At 36.4% G+C, this 16,889-nt stretch overlaps 1 protein-coding gene across 1 annotated transcript in view; it reads left to right on the top strand.

Moving 5' to 3' along the window:
• stk32a (serine/threonine kinase 32A) overlaps positions 1-16,889 on the top strand; it is a 75,649-nt gene continuing 58,760 nt past the window's right edge. The window contains exons 1-2 of the mRNA XM_038302230.1: positions 1-60; positions 1,742-1,893. Coding sequence (XP_038158158.1) covers positions 1,775-1,893 — 119 coding nt within the window. The 5' untranslated portion in view covers positions 1-60; positions 1,742-1,774. The remainder of the gene's footprint in view (positions 61-1,741; positions 1,894-16,889) is intronic.

The following is a 16,889-nucleotide window of genomic DNA, read 5'->3' as shown; positions in this document are numbered from 1 at the left end:
ACAGTCAACTTTGACCACTTCCAAATCTTGAGGGCCATTGGAAAAGGGAGTTTTGGAAAGGTAAAAAAAACTATTTTTTGCTTTATTTTCAACTTAAACATATTTTAGACCACTATCTTTATTATAAAAAATATGTGTAAAATGACCAATACTTATACACCCATGTTATGTTTTCATTGTGCTGCATCACAAATTGCTGTAAGTCTGCAAAGCTTAAGTCATATCATATCATAATCAGCCAAGGATTAATATTAGTGGTGGCATTTTGTACTGCAGTAGTAAAACTATAACTGTGCATTTTCTTACATTCTGTTTGTCTATGTGAGTGAAATAATAATGTTTTAACACTCTATAAAAATCTCGTTTTCATTCCTTTTTCCAATAATCTGATATGTAATGAGAGCATTTTCTATGGAAAAAAAATCATTAAGCAGCTTTCTGCATCCATTCATGGATAAAGATTGAAATGGAAATCAGGCAGGGCGATGGTTGAAATGTGAAATATGATGTATAATGCCTCTGCATAGAGCTGTAAATCCCCATGTATATGCATTTGATCCCTGGAGAACAAGGAAACATATTACAAAATAATCTTGTAATTTATCTGGTTATACAACATTATCATATACATTCCAGTTAAGTCTACCTTACCATTTTTTCAAGATGAACTAGTGATACAGCAGAAACAATCTAACAGCTGTTGGGTTATACTGTTTAAGACATTTATTGAAAACTAATTCCCTCTTCCTTTGGTAACTTATGTATGTATGCAAATATGCATTACCACTCATGTAGACACGTCACAAATCCACATAGCATCAGTGCACTGTCCAACCACAGATAAGCTGTCTAATCAAAGTAAAGACAAGCTGTTAGATGTGAGGATTGACGCCATCAAGGCTTGACTGATTAATTGTGCCAGCTGCTCCACCGATCATTTGCTTAGATTGCAGCTATCGTGGCCTTATTTTTGCTCATGGTTTGGAAAAAAAAAAAACTACTGCAAATAAATTGGACATATTAAAGCCCAACATCAATATCTAAAATGTGTATTTCTATCATTTTGGTAAGCAAAAGGTAACCAGAATCTGAGATTACGCTTTATATAATTTGTTTTTTTTTGCTGTTTACGTTAATCATGTACAACACTACTTCAAAAAATCATAGACATAGCATTTCTTCAGTTCTTCGACATGCATTTCCCCAATTATTTTCCAAAATGTTTAAATTTCAAGCCAATTAATGACCAAGGAGAATTAAGAAAAGTGTTTTAAGGAGCTATGCAGTAGGGCTGAATGGTTATATTTCAAATGCAATTAATTGCCCAGCTCTATCCAGGGATGTTACATATATTGTTGATGTTGGTGTGGAAAATTCAATAAAGATTTAAATCACAGAAATATTTTCATATTAATAAGATAATTAGCTAACAGAGGTTGTTTTTTTTTGTCAATTCACTGCTGTTTCGAGGTGGTTTTATTATTTTTGCTCATTTGTGTGCATTGTTATTGATTGTGAATTTAAAAGCATACAATATTTTAATCAAAATTTCCAATCAAAAAAAAAAAAAAAAAAAAAAAAAAAAATATATATATATATATATATATATATATATATATATATATATATATATATATATATATATATATATATATATATATATATTTATCATTTTTCAGGGCAACTAGAGGGACAAGTGTTCCGTGGCAATAACTAATTCACCTTCATTTGATCTTAACAGGTCTGCATAGTTCAGAAGAAGGACACTAAGAAGATGTACGCCATGAAGTACATGAACAAGCTTAAATGTGTGGAACGAAATGAAGTTAGAAATGTCCTGAAAGAGCTGCAGATAATGCAGAATCTCGAGCATCCCTTCTTGGTGAATTTCTGGTAAGCATGGTTTTCTAAACTTAAAAAAAAAAAAAAAAGATCAGCTTTTTTTATATGAATGTCTTTACTTCTTTTGTAGTATCATCTCTTTTAATAAATCCTAATTACTTATATCATATATAAAAAAAAACAATTACTTACTTTTAAATGTTTTTTTTAAAGCTTATGACGATCTTAATTAATTTTTTTGTACATGACTAAAGGGATACATGCCAGTTGAGGTAGTTTAAAGTCTATTTTTCTTACAAAACTGAAGAGATAAACGCAAATCTGACTTTGTGCGCCTTCGTATTGTCTATGGGTATGCTCATCTGACAGAACACGGGGATTTTTTGCACTTGAATGACTAAATGTCAACAAAAAAGTTTAAAGTAGTTATTACTTTTTTCTAAATCCACATAAAATTGTCGTTTTCAGTCATCTATATCTCTTAATGTCCACAGACAGGAGTAAAAACACATTCAGGAATATACTAGAGATGTAAAGACCATATTTAAGAAACATATTCTCCAAAATTCATGAGAAAATTGGAACAATGTTAACAGAGAACTGGAGAGAATTGTTTTGCACCAACTCATCAGATAAACAATACCAGTGCTTGTATTTTGCTTGATTGTATGCTGCGCTTGCCAGAAAAAGACTGGAAGTTATTTGTTGGCAGCATGAGCCCCCATGGGTTAGGGTGATTTCCTCTAGAGATGTGCTTTGGTCAGCGCTGTGACCACTCACCCACCCCACCACACCCCTCCCCTCTCCTCTTTCTTTCTGTCTCTCTCACTGTGTTGAGTTTGCAGAAGGTATGATGGGCCTGTGCTAAGCACTCAAGGTCAAAAGCAGGAAGAGACCACCTGCAAGTAGTTGAGCCAATTACATGCAGAAAACAGCCCACTGGCCTGTCCCTGTTTTCTTTCATCTCTGTCCTCCTTCATTACCCTTCTCTTCTCACACTTTCCCTTTTCCTCTTACCATCTGCTCTACTTCCTTTCACATTCTCTTGCCGTCATGCATATGATATTACCACTTATTGGCTACGTTCACACTGCAGGCCATGATGATCAATTCCGATTTTTCTGTGAAATCCGAATTTTTTTTTTGCGTTGCTGTTCACATTTCCAAATATATGCGAACTGTATGTAAACTCCTGCGTGAACCGTAGTCATAAAACGGAAGTGTCACACATGCACAGTGGAGGATGCAATGACATCACAGGCCAGCGTGCTCCTTGTTTACAGAAGTAAACATGGATGGTAGTGCCAGAGTGCATCTAGCGATCTTTCCCAACCATAAAAACTCAATCTTTTCGAGATGGTTAAACATAAATACTGCTGTCCGCATCCACGTCTGCCATGGTTATCGTTTTTCTTGCTGCTTCTTCATAGCAAGACCCAGAATAGTGATCTTTGTCAGGTATTAATGGCATTCAGGTCGGATGGATGCAACCTGGCCGTTCAGACACAGGTCGTATTTGAAAAGATAAGATTGGTATCGGATTCAGGACAACATAGCCAAGCGACCTGGGTCGCATTGGAAAAAAAAATTGGATCTGTGTTGTTCAGACAGCCATGAAAAGATCTAACCTAACTCCGCCAGATGGATTTGCTCCACATATCCATCTGGAAACCTTCCGTTGAAGTAATTTTGGGGCGAAAATACTGGTTAGCTGATTGGCCTATGTTGGTGATAGACGGGCCAAATAAACCAATCAGATCACAAAGCATATGACGTACTAACAGAGCGACGACGAAAACACAACCACAAGCCAGGCACAAGCCAATTGATAGATCAAACTCTTGCCGAAACCAGTCGGGAGAAGAGCAAAAACATCTTTTTCTCTGAGAAAAGCCTCCAGAGCAGTGTTTTGCTCTTCTTTCAGTGAAGAAATACTCTGTAATTCCGATAAAACTTGCTCGATAGCCACGCTAACGCTAGTTTCATCGGCTGAAGCCGCCATGTTCTTTAGACTGAACTGTCGCGCTTCTCGTTGCATCACACCTCAACCCGCCTCAAAGCCAACGCTGATTGGACGTTCGTTTGGTGAACGGCTCCATAGTTTCTTTAACGGAGAGTCTCCAGACTGATCTGCGATTGAAACCTTGAAAGCTCGCGAGATCAGGATGGTCTCACAAGGCTAGAAAAGATCAGATATGGGTCGCATATGGACCGAAAAATGGATTTGGGTCACTTCAGGCTGCGTAGCCATTGCCACTAAGTATGACCTAAAACTTTTAGGACCATTTTCAAAGCATCAAAGAAAAGGTAAAAATTTATCAGGCCAAATTAAAATTATAAAAAAAAAAAAAAAAAGAAAAATCAACATTTGGGACAACCAGTTATTCTAAAAGATCCCATTGTTTCTGTGGAACCATAGTCTTTTTTTTGCACTGCAAAAGAATATAATTTGGTATTGGAAGTTTCCTGGTTTAGAAAATTGAACACGGCGGAATATTAATATTTTCAATTATCCTTTCACTAGTTTGTGAGATCTTATCCTGTTTTCTTATTAGCAGCTCAAGTCTTCCTCTACCAGAAGCTGACTGTAACAATGACTGTGATAGCTCTTGCACGAGAGCATATTTAGATCTTGAAGCTTCAGCAATTGCTGTGTGGAAATTGATTTTAAGTACTGCATTTCAATAGCCTTCTTCTAGCAACATATAACTATTTCAAAAGTCCAGTGCAGAGTTGTGGCAGATCCAAGGAAATGGCAGATTTCTAGTTAAAAGGGCAACTGTACTGGATTCAGGTCTTGTTTAAGTTATACAGACATGTTCATCAAACTGTGGATATAGCCCATTGTATCAAGTAAACTTTACTGATGTGTGTATAATGTACTGCACATCTTTAAGGTGCTGTAAACAATTAACTGAATTAACAATAGCAGTTTTCCCAACTTTGTTGTTAAGAAAGTTGTATAAAAAAGTATATATTTAGAGACATTTTCAGATTCCATTCCCAATAAAGCCATGATAAAAATAAAGATTATTCTTATTATTGATAATAATAATTGTTTTTTTTTTATTTTGATATTCATTTAATGCAGATTCTATAGGGGTTTTTAAGGTATAAAATCATTTCTGTCCTGGGGAACGAGCAGTGCTTTTAAAAGAATTTAGATAACTAATCTTGCAAGTATCACCCAAGGTTGTACGTTAAAAGCCTCAGTTGCCTTAGGGAGCCCCCATCTTTTTGCTCAGTCCTTACATAATCACACTAATGCATCACATTTATCCTTAGAAAAAAGATTGAGTTACTTCTTATTCACTCAACTTTGTGGTTGATTCAACAACAGAATAGTTTAAAAATGTACACGTCAAATTTTGATATGACCAACAAATACTGAAAACAAGTAGAAGAAAAGTCTTACATAATTACATAAATGCTTCAATTTACTATTAGTGTTGCAGAATTTAGCAGACACTTGAAAGCAGTTTGTCAGCATACTGATTATTTGGCAAGTATGTCAAGGTGACCTGGTGAAATGCAAGATCACAGTAATCAATCTTGCAAGCTGTGAAAAATATTGTAATCAAACACACTCGTTGCCATATTGTGACCAAACTACAAATAGAATCATGCCTTACTTTCTCAAATAAAATATAAAAAGCTGATTTAAAATGCACTATTTTGTGTACTTTGGCCAACTTGCCTGATGGCAAGGGCTTTAGCAGAATAGGATTTTTATTTGTAATATTTGCCTCAGACCCAGACTGATGTGTCAGGTTCCTCAGGTAACCTCATTGGATGTATGAGATGATACGATAGGAAGAAGATTGGGGGCTGTTTATTGATTCATCTTATCCCATTATGCAAGGTTGGCTTACTGAGTCTTTTGCAGTGTGGCGTACGATTTCTGTTGTAATGTGTAATTAATCCTTCTTTTTTTGCTATTAACATTATCCTGCTTACATTTAATGCGAGTATAAAAATAAAGGTAACTGAAATGCACCTGACATACAGTGCTGTGCAGCTGTATTTCATCACTTGCATTTTTTATAGTGTTTTATCAAAGGTTCTTTTTTCAAACTTTTAACATCTTCGTTTTGTTATCTTTAAGTTATTCCAAGGTAAGCTTGTGCTTCATGCAATTCAGCCCAAACCTACAAGTTGGTTGTATTCTCTTTTGCTCATGCTGAATTCAATTTTCCATCAATAATTAATTGCAACTTTAACAGGTCATGAAACAGCAAATGAATAGTAATAAAATAAAATAGTAATAAAAACAGGGCATCACTGATTAAACTGAAATTTCACTTTTCAAGTAACAGCTACTGTATGATTAATTGCTTTCACATCCGGCCAAGCAGGCTGAGACGTTTTTTCCTATATAATTGACATAAAAAGGAAAACCTCTTGTCACAAAAAATATATTTTTTTAGACAGCAAATGATTAGATGAAATTGAGTCAGAAGCCTCAGATATATATATATTTTTTATATATTTTACCTTACAAGACAGAACTTTTACCTTTGAGAGAGGGGGCAGTGACGCCTTTTGTAAGGTTATGTTCCCATTAGCTCCAGAGCTCCTGTAGTTTCTTAAAATGTCCATTACTGAAGTTGCCTGGGGGTACCTTTGACTCTAAAAGCTCCATGCAGGATCTTCTCCCATGAGACTGAGTGCCTGGAGGCCACCAAGGGGTCACATTGAAATGCATGTGTAGTAGAACAAAGATAGGAGCAAAAAAAATGAAAAATAAAGAGAGCATTTGTAAACAGGAGACCAGATAGAAGTTGTGAAAAGATGCAAGAGAACCTGCACACCTGGCTTGATGCCAAAAGGCTAATGAAATGTCTGCAGCATTTCTGTATAATACAAAGGTGCTGATCTGAAGCGTAACCACTGTTCTCTGATCTCTACTTGGAAAAGTATTTTCAGAATTCATACAACAGCTTCTCTTGCTTTTCTAATGTGTGCTTTCTGTTTTAATGTGGCTCTAAAATGTAAAAAAGCAAATATGGCAAAACTAACACTGTGAATCAAAAACGAATAAGTATGATTATAAGATAAAGATTAAAAATTATAAATTATAAATTGGGTCAGTAACCTCAGTTAAAAAACAAGAACAAGATTGCATAACCAAAGACATGTGTGCGTATTCTATTTTTTGTGGTTGCATTAATAAACATAGTTTAGACAAAAGATGAACCGATTAAAGATTTATAGCCAATTTCCATTTTGATATTTTCATCTCAATATGAATTTTAACCCAATCTGATACATTTTTAAGAATATAATGAGGCACAATTATTCTACTAAAAAACAGAAAAGCTATCATATTTAGTACACTTCATGGGAAACTTTTGCTGGCTTATATAATGGTCTTCTGGGCATGACTTATGTCATGTTTCACGTGTATGTGCACTTGAAAGCAATCAGAGTGTAAAGTGTGCTGCTTTACTCTGTACAGCTTTCTTCTGAAGCAGTCATGTGAAAGACAGTCAGCCTTGCTTGGGATGACAGAACAACTTTACTGCAGTAAAGATAGCTGCCCTCTTTCCGTCTCACAACTTAAACAAATAGAAAACAAAATAGAAGGCAAACTGGGATGTTGTTTTTATACTAAAATGACTTTATTTAATGTGATCTTGTGCGATATAGATTATGCCCTCACTGCCACTCCTTTAAATGTACCTAATTAACTTCTCATTGGCATTTTTCTCTATTTTTGCCAGATTTAATCAGTTATTATTGTCCTAATTTATTTGATTTTGTAGTATTTCATCCAAATCCTAGATTTGACATGTTACAATTCTGAAGTAACTTATCTTTTAACTAGGGCTGGGCAAAGATTAAAAGCTTTAATCACAATTTACTCCTGATTAATCACAATTAAGCTAATAATATATGCAAAGTCCAAGAATGAATTTAAAAGTAGTCTAAAGAGAATTTTAATTTTAATGTTCAGCTTGCCATAGGAAGGAAAGTGCCCTAGCATTGCAAACATTTTTAACATGAGCACTTATCAGTAATGCATATTTTGTGTAAATCTCAACTTGAAAAATGTCAAAGAATAATAGCTTATTGCCACTGACAGGACACTCTTTATGAGAAATTAAAAGAATATATACCAACAAAATCCTGAGGCACAATCAGGTTAAACATATGATTTCTGAGGCAACAACAAAATCCTTTAACTAGCAGTAAAATAGAGTGTATGTTTTACTTGATTTCTGCTTTTTTTTAATTAACACTTTTTGCTTAGGCAAACAATATTATTTACATTTTCAGAAGATACCAAAGCTCTCTATCACACCGGTGATATGAAAGTTTAAATTGGAAGTGGTTACATGTAACCCTGTTTCTGTCATAACTGCCCTCTGGAAGAACATTGACCTGAAAACGGAAATTTTAAAGCTGGTAAATTAAAAATGTTTCCAGATTTTCCCTTTTTCTTACCCACCTGTACAGCAGCGAATTATGTTCTCCTTCTTCCTCTTCGTTTGAAACAGCGGCTGGGCTGGCAGCCAGCTCATTGGTGCATTATTGCCACCTAGTCTTCCGGAGTATGCTTCCACACCGCAGCATTCGGCAACAGACTTTTGCAAAATAAAAGCACTTGAACAACATTTGGGATAAAGTAAATATCGGCGTTAATAATCGAATGAATTAATGTGAAAATAAGGTGTTCATTTGCCTAGCCCTACTTTTAACTTATTTTATTTTTTGTGTTATATAATTCAAATATGTCATATATTTCAGTCTGAAGTACATATGGATTCAGAGATGTATCCAGCTAAGCTCTTATTTCAAGGGTAATGTAAGTAGAACTATTTAAAGAATTTTAACTCAAACGGCCACAATATTGGTCAGAATCCAACCCTTAAATAGGCATTATAGAGTTTAGAATTGTATAATGACCTGTGGCCAAAATACAGAACTGCAGCAGTCTTCTGGTTGATCTCGTAGCTCGCGTTCATACTTGGCAAGGTTTCTCTTACTTTATTATCCTAACCTGGAGTTCCCATTAATGTCTGAATTGAGCTGGATGGTGGTCGCTTTTGAGTATCAACAAAATCTATCTTGATTATGAGAGAAGCACCAAGATTGTTAATTACTACTATAGCTAAAACTTGCAGATGATCTTGATCATTACAAAATTTAAACAAGAAAAGTACTCAGAGGGTGCATACCTTCTCCAAGTAGCTAATTTTCCCAGACATATTGTGACTTACACCTTAAGTTAATACCTGTATATACAGAATCTTTAAAAAAATAACTCCTGATCCAGACCAGGATCATGACCAAAATGTTATAGATTGTTGGACTGGGGGGGACTTTTGGTAAATATGTATTTACAATTTTTAAGCTATCTTGTACACAGACAGAAATACAAACACACAAATTCTCCTAAAAACATAACCTGCTTGGCGGAGGTAATAACACTTTGAATGTTTGGTAGGGCACAGCCATTCAGCACATCGGCAGAACAGCGCGGGAACTTCTGACCTGAAGTAAATTAAGGGCAAATGGGCAACAGGCTTATGGATACATCAGTGCAGAACTAATGAGCTATTTTAAAGACATTATTTCAGTTATAATCTACGAAATGTCTCTAACTGACAAACCACATAAGGACAGTCAGGCTTATAGGTCTCACGCTATGAGAGGAGTACATAAATATACATATTGCATGTAGAGGAGAGTTATTACATGAAGTTATCTGTAAAACTGTGAAATAAAAAATAGTCTAACACTTCCTTGCATTGTTTTTCCATGCTCACTCATTTCTCCCTCAGCCAGAAGCTTCTAATTAATTTGTCAATTAGATGCACCTGTTTTTCACTTATTACTTCTGCAACTGTTTTCCCCATTATTTAAGCTCTCTTTCTCTCTCAGTGGGTAGTTCTCCTCGGGTCCTCAGTGAGGCCCCGTCCACACGAAGACGAACCCTGGCCTAAACGACAAATTTTTCACCAAACCAGCCTCTCATCCACACGAAGCCGGCGTTTCGGGGGTCTGTAAACGATCTTTTTTTTATTCAGCCTTCAGAGTGGGAAGATTTCGAAACGCCGTTTTCGCGTTTCCATCTTTACGCCCTAACCGCATTTCTTTTTTTACACGCATGCGTCATAGCGTCGCCTCTAAACACGCATGCGCAACACAGTATCACAACAACAATGGCGCCGTTGCTGCTAATGCTACTCACCCTGCTGTCGGGCTTAAAACAGAATCTTCTTCTTCTGGAATATCTCCAGCAAGAACAGAGCAATATCGACGACATAGTTCAGCATCTGAATTTGACTTAACCACGAAAATGGACCCGCAGTATGAAGGACCAACTCTGCCATATTTAAAAATAAATACAGAAATAAATAAATGCTCAATAAATGTATAAGCGTACAATTAATTGCCAACAAAAAAGTGAGACATGAATGTATATAACTGTTAATTAGCTTCTTTATTTATTTGCCTTTGTAATATTTACCTTATTTATTTTTCTGTCCTTTATAATCTTCAACTTTATTTTTTAATTACTTATATTTTTAAGTATTTATTTATGTGCATGTTATTATATTTTTGTCTGTTTTATTCTTCCTTTGTATTTTTTTACCTTAGTTATTTGTTCGCCGCTGTTTATTTCTCTCTGCCCTTTTTACATTTCTCTATGCCCTTTTTACATTTCTCTATGCCTTTTTTACATTTCTCTATGCATTTCTATCTCATTATGCAAATGAGGAGGGGGTGTGTCCTAGAGAGTCAACTTCTGCTCATTGGTTGGCTTGGCTGTCCATCTTCTTAACTCACAGAGCTCAGAGTACTAAGTTAAATGTTCTCTTTTCTGTTGCTGTTGTTCAATAAAAGTATGTTTAAGATCATTTGAGGCGAGAACCTTATACTTTTAAGCATCACCATATGGCCCATTCACAGATTTAATGCGTAATTTAAAAGAAAATGTGACGAACTTGAGAGGACCGCGGCACCAGCGGAGCTCCGAAGCTGACGGCAGCCAGGTCCGACCACAGCCCATCTGCAGCGGCCCTCTCTCGGCATAGCCGTGTGTGAAGCGTGTTGGTTAGCATTTTACTACATCGGTTGAATCTACAGGAGGAGAGTCTGATGTCGAGTCTGAAGTCATTAGAACTTGAGTAGGGACTTTGCCAAACTTTGCCAAATACAACAAAAAATCGCCATCATAGCCTGGCTATAGACCTGGCTGCCGTCAGCTTCGGAGCTCCGCCGGTTGCCACGGTCCTCTCAAAAAGGCAGAGAGAAATAAACAGCGGCGAAGAAATAACTAAGGTAAAAAAAATACAAAGGAAGAATAAAACAGACAAAAATATAATAACATGCACATAAATAAATACTTAAAAATATAAGTAATTAAAAAATAAAGTTGAAGATTATAAAGGACAGAAAAATAAATAAGGTAAATATTACAAAGGCAAATAAATAAAGAAGCTAATTAAGAGTTATATACATTTATGTCTCACTTTTTTGTTGGCAATTAATTGTATGCTTATACATTTATTGAGCATTTATTTATTTCTGTATTTATTTTTAAATATGGCAGAGTTGGTCCTTCATACCGCAGGGCAACCATGTATAAATATTAGTGCGCATGCCCAACATTTCGTCGCTTATTTTTGCTTTGGCACCACAGCGCCACTTACAGGCCTGGCATACATTTTGCAGCGTTTTCATGCATTCGTGTGGACGCTCACATTTATTTTATGTCTCCGTCTTTACGGCAAACGTTTTGGAAAATATCAGCGTTTCGTGTTCGTTTTGACTTCGTGTGGACGGGGCCTGAATCTCTATGACTCAGCTCATGTTGCCTTTTTCATCTACCTAACAGACTTGGTCTAAGTCTATAACTAAGTCTCTATTCTCACAATGCCAGTTCCCAATGTAAGGCTATATTTCGGTCCAGAACCACAGCTTATGACTGCTCTTTAAATGAACAAGAATGTGAAAATAAAAGTACATAAACATATATTTGAATTTAAAGATCAAGATCTCAAAATCACTACAAGCTTTAACTTTGTTTAGAATATTTAAAGTCGTAGGGAAGTCATATTTAAATGTCAAATCATCCTGGTTTAAACATGTATATAAATGTACTCTTTATTAGACAATATTGTCCCAAAAGTTAGAAAATTTCTATAAAAAAAAAAAAAAATCAGTCTTAAAATCTGTGGGGTGTTTCTCATTATTTTAAGCAGGCCAGTTAGTTATACGTCAACTTGTACATCTAAATTCAGCCAATCACATATTAACGGTCATCTGTCAATCTAATTTTTTTCGGTCATAGCATCTTGATTAATATGTCGCAGCTAATATACGCAACGATTGAAATAAGAAATAATCATTTCCTTTACCATTGAGTTACGTCCCAGTGTTCACGGTGATGGACGTCTGTCTTCAGCAGGCGTAGAGCTAACAGAACTGGCAGCGTTGCGAGGCAAGGGCTCAAACGTGTACGGCTGTAAGCCTTCTACACCAAATGAAGCTTCTGTCACCCTGGTGTCCTCTTCCACAATATCTTCATCCCCGCTTTCCTCCTCTAAATAAAAAATGTATGACGGAGGAGACTCGTCCACGACCTCCACACAAAACTCTTCTCCTCTTGCATGTTTCCGCTGTCCATAGCTTTCCTTGACAGTGTCATTGCTAAGTGCTCCTTGGTCCCATTGTAATTTCCCATCGGGAACCTACTAGCCGTAACTGGTTAGCAAGGTGCTTCCAATAAACCGGCAACAACCAAACTTGCTTGCGAACCTTCCGCCACAACAATCCAGCCCCCTTAATGAACGACCAATCAAATTCACAAATTCAGTTGTGCACCACACTGGAGAATTTGGAAAAACAATGGTTGGAACTGCCGTTTCCCTACGAATTTAAGTTGTTAAAAAAAAAACTGTTTGGGATTCTTTTTGGCTGAGAGCATTTTTAATAACATATATTTAAATCATAGGATGGAATACTCATAATAATATAATTATAATCTAGGTAAAGTTAATCTAGTTAAAGGAGCATATTCTAGTTAAAGGAGGTAAACTAGTTAAAGGAGCATAGTGCAAATTCTAAAGTTTTTGCAAACATTTTCCCCCTTTGGCAGCGGGGTTAAATGATATATGTTGTGAAGATGCGTAGAAGAAAAAAAACACTGCTGTCTTTCTTTGAGACTTCACATGTCTATTTTATTGAGATGTTATATCATGTGGGTTAAGAAGGCTATGCAAACTGAAATTACATTAAAAAGAGCATCTCACTGTCTTTAGTCAAAACAGAGTCATATGTGTTGAGTCATTAAGTTCTGAGCTTCATCTTTTTTTAATGTTTCCACACTACTTACTCTTGTCTTATTCTGTCGTAGATCACACTCCAAATTGGCCCTTTTTGTAGCACTATAAAAAAAAATTTATTTTCTTCCTCTTATGTGATGGGGTTTGAGGTAAATTTGTGACTGCTCTGTGATGCCTATCTTAAAAATTGTCACCTCGTTCTCTTGCGAAGGCAGAGACTCAGCAAAGTAGTGAGATTAACTGAAGCGCGCTGTGCATAACACCCACGTTTACCCCCAAATATTCGGCACAAATCACTCTCTCATGAACAGACTTTAGAGCTCATTTAATATGTCTAAGACCATGTTTATGAAAGAAGAGAACTAGTATTTTCATCTTAAATTTGAGCAATGCACTTTGAACAACTACGATTCAGCTACCTGCAATTTGAAAAGAACAAGTAAAAAGTTTATGTTGCAAATATTGCAATTAACAATGGTTTTCCTGTTGCGCCTTCCTTAGTGGAATCAGAGACTGGATGGTTGAAATTGGACTTCTTAATCACCCACGCTAAAGTCACTGAGGTGGTCAAAAAATCCACATTGGCAAGGAGTTGTTACTCTCATGCTGATTTTGCACAGTCTTTACCTTAGTCAGTTAAATAACATGCTGCTGCCATTTTGCACATCTCTGATGTTGCTGCTATTTTCAGATATTCATTACTGTAAAAATGTCCAAAGCTGTATATTTGTTAGTTATTCTCCAGGTGCAGTTTTTATACTGTTAACTCACTTTACAGTACAGTATTTTATTGTTTATCTTTAACTCTTTACTAAAATGTTATACTTATACACATTTCTGTGACCATTTTTTCTGTAATTGTTTTGCTGCTGTAAACACCAGCATTTTCTAATGGGATAATAAAGGGATTTTCTAGTCTGTTCTATTTTGGGGGGATAGGATAAGATTCAACAGAAGGACCTCAGGTATGTGGATATTGTTGGTCTTTTGTGAATGATATGTCTTTTTATTATAAGATGGCAGCCAGGGACTGTCCCTGGAGTGTTAGACAGGATTGGTGGTTCCCTTCATAAGAATAGGGATTGTAGTGTGTGTTACAAATATAGGAAATCACATTTCTCAGCCTCCCTGGGAAGGCCTATGCAAGGGTACCAGAGAGTAGATTCCGACTAATCTTAGAAACTTCTCTTCAAGAGGATGAGTGTGGTTCTATCCCAGCTGTGAAACATTGAGCCAGCTCTTCACCTTCTGCAGTGTTTGATGGTTCATGGGAATTTGCCCAACCGGTTCTTATGTGCTTTGCGAACCTAGAGAAGACATTAGTATGGAATGGTTGCCCCTTAATTAGGGGCAATCTTGATTGATTGATTGATTGATTGACTTTAGTGGAGAAATGAACTTGTTAAATTAGCTCAAATAGTCAAAAAGAGAAGAATGTGCATGGGATATATACAGTATATACAGTGATATATCCACATATGACAGCTTTTTTTTAAACAATTTTTATAGCAGGATTATTATACAGGGTTATTGCACAGGGTGTTTGCATGGGTATTTATATAGATGGATATTGCAGTGGATGTCAAATTTAAAGAAATAGGTTATTGCACAGGGCATTAAATAGTGATTGCACATTATACATTGCACTGGTCTCTGTACCAGTGGAGCTGGAGTTTGCTCTGCCTGGAAAGCATTAAGTCTGACCTCTTTCTGGTGCTTGTTGGACTTCAAAGGCCTCCCTCGGTCACTGGTTCTGTGCATTACACTGTAAAAACGAAAAAGTTAGTTCAACTCAAAATTTCAAGGCAACCGGCTGCACAGAATTTTTGAGTTGAAGGCACCAACTTAATTTTTTAAGTTTTGTAGAACTACACTTATTAAGTTGTGTCAGCTAAGTTTTTCAAGTTCTGCCAACTAAGTTTTTTTTAATTCAAGTTACTGGAACTTTCAAGTCTGTAAAAACTTATTATTTTAAGTTCAGATTATCTGTAAAACGTTATTTTAAATTCAGATTACCATCCCCTGTAATAACTTACATTTTTGAGTTTAGTCCCCCCCATTAAATCATCCACTGACAGTAAACCATCCATCCATTTTCTTCTAGCTTGTCCCAAGTGGGGCAGGGTACACCCTGGACAGGTCACCAACAACACAGGACTAACAACCATTCAGGCACACACTCAACAATTTAGAGAAGCCAATCAACCTAACAGTCATGTTTTTGGACGAGGCCAGAGTACCCAGAGAGAACCCACACATGCTCAGGGAGAACATGCAAACTCCATGCAGAAAGACCCCAGGCCAGGAATCAAACCCAGAACCTTCTTGCTGCAAGGCAGCAGTGCTACCCACTGCGCCACCAAGCAGCCCTGACAGTAATCCAGTTAAATTTTGCATGTTTATTTGAACCACTTTGGCAAAAACAGGTTTACAATTTTACAATGTAAACAAGTAATCTTATGCTTAAAGCAAATCAGGTTTCAGCACATATTTTTTTTACTTTTCAACTCCTGTTAAAACCTTACAGAAAATGCAATATTGCCAGAGATGACAGGAAACCAGTGCCTTAGTCTTCTCTTGGACGAGTCCTCAGGGAAAGTTACCGCCAGCAGAGTGACCAGATGGCTGAACCAAACTTTAGAAGGGAGCTCTTGGGAAAATCCATGGAAACCCTGTAGCAGCCGGTTGCCATGACACATTTGAAATGAGCATGCGCAGATAAGTTGACCTCGCTCGGACTGGGTGTCAACTACAACTTCTAAGTAAACTCAACTTAATTTATTGAATAAGATGAACTTTTCATCAAAAACTTATGAAAGTGAGTTCAACTGGCTCACAAAAGACAGTTCAAGTTCCAACTGGCAATTTTATTGTCAGTGAATGCAAAAATCTTAGTAAGGTGAACAATTTTGAGTTGTCGTTTTTACAGTGTACTTTTATGGACAGATTATCCAGGTGCAGTCAATAGCTGGAGGCGTCTGGGTTGGCAAAAGGTGAATTTTGTCTCTGTTTCCTCCGGATGATGTAGTTCCACTGGTTCCCTCTTGCCAAGACCCACAGAGTGTGCGAAGTGACAAGGATGGAGCACAGCCCCTCCATGTCAGCTGGAAAAAATGGCTTGCCCTCTTCAGGTCATTGGGGAGGTCCTTCCTCGAGTATCTTGCCCTAGTTATCATAAGTTGGTATTTTTCAAAACATTAACAGGATTAGCCTAGGATATTCATATAATAAAGATATTATTAACAAACTAGTGTTAAGCCCTAACATAAGACTACCTTTAATTTGGAGAAAAAAACCCTGACAAAAACTATATGAAGTAATGCAGCAAAAAGATTGTAGAAAAAAAATAGATTAGGAGCTCCTTTACACCATTGATTAATTGTTTAATTTACTGCTATTACCTCTGATCCTCCCTCTTTTTTCTTTTCTTTGTTTTATTCAGTTTTTTTATGCTCTTACCCTCTTCTTCATTCTACCTCCCTATCACAGTGTAAATAAATCAAACCCAGCAGAGGTGACTGTGGCTGTAAACAATGCAAGAGACTCCTGTCACAAGTGCTTAAGAGACAATGAACCTTAAATGTTCTTTTTTGGGTTTCTCTTAGGAACAAACAATTTTCAGTTAACAACAATGCTGTAAACACCAGAATTTCCCCATTGTGGGACAATAAAGGGATTTTCTATTCTATTCAATAATAAAAACTGTAGCATAGCACATGCCTTTAGCTTGGTCAAAAAGTTTAGGCTTTC

Source organism: Cyprinodon tularosa, unplaced genomic scaffold (genome assembly GCF_016077235.1).
Source record: "Cyprinodon tularosa strain WSP-4 unplaced genomic scaffold, ASM1607723v1 ctg484, whole genome shotgun sequence".
Classification (NCBI taxonomy): domain Eukaryota; kingdom Metazoa; phylum Chordata; class Actinopteri; order Cyprinodontiformes; family Cyprinodontidae; genus Cyprinodon; species Cyprinodon tularosa.
The sequence above is the reverse complement of the archived record's forward strand: the minus strand, read 5'-3'. Positions and strand labels throughout refer to the sequence as shown.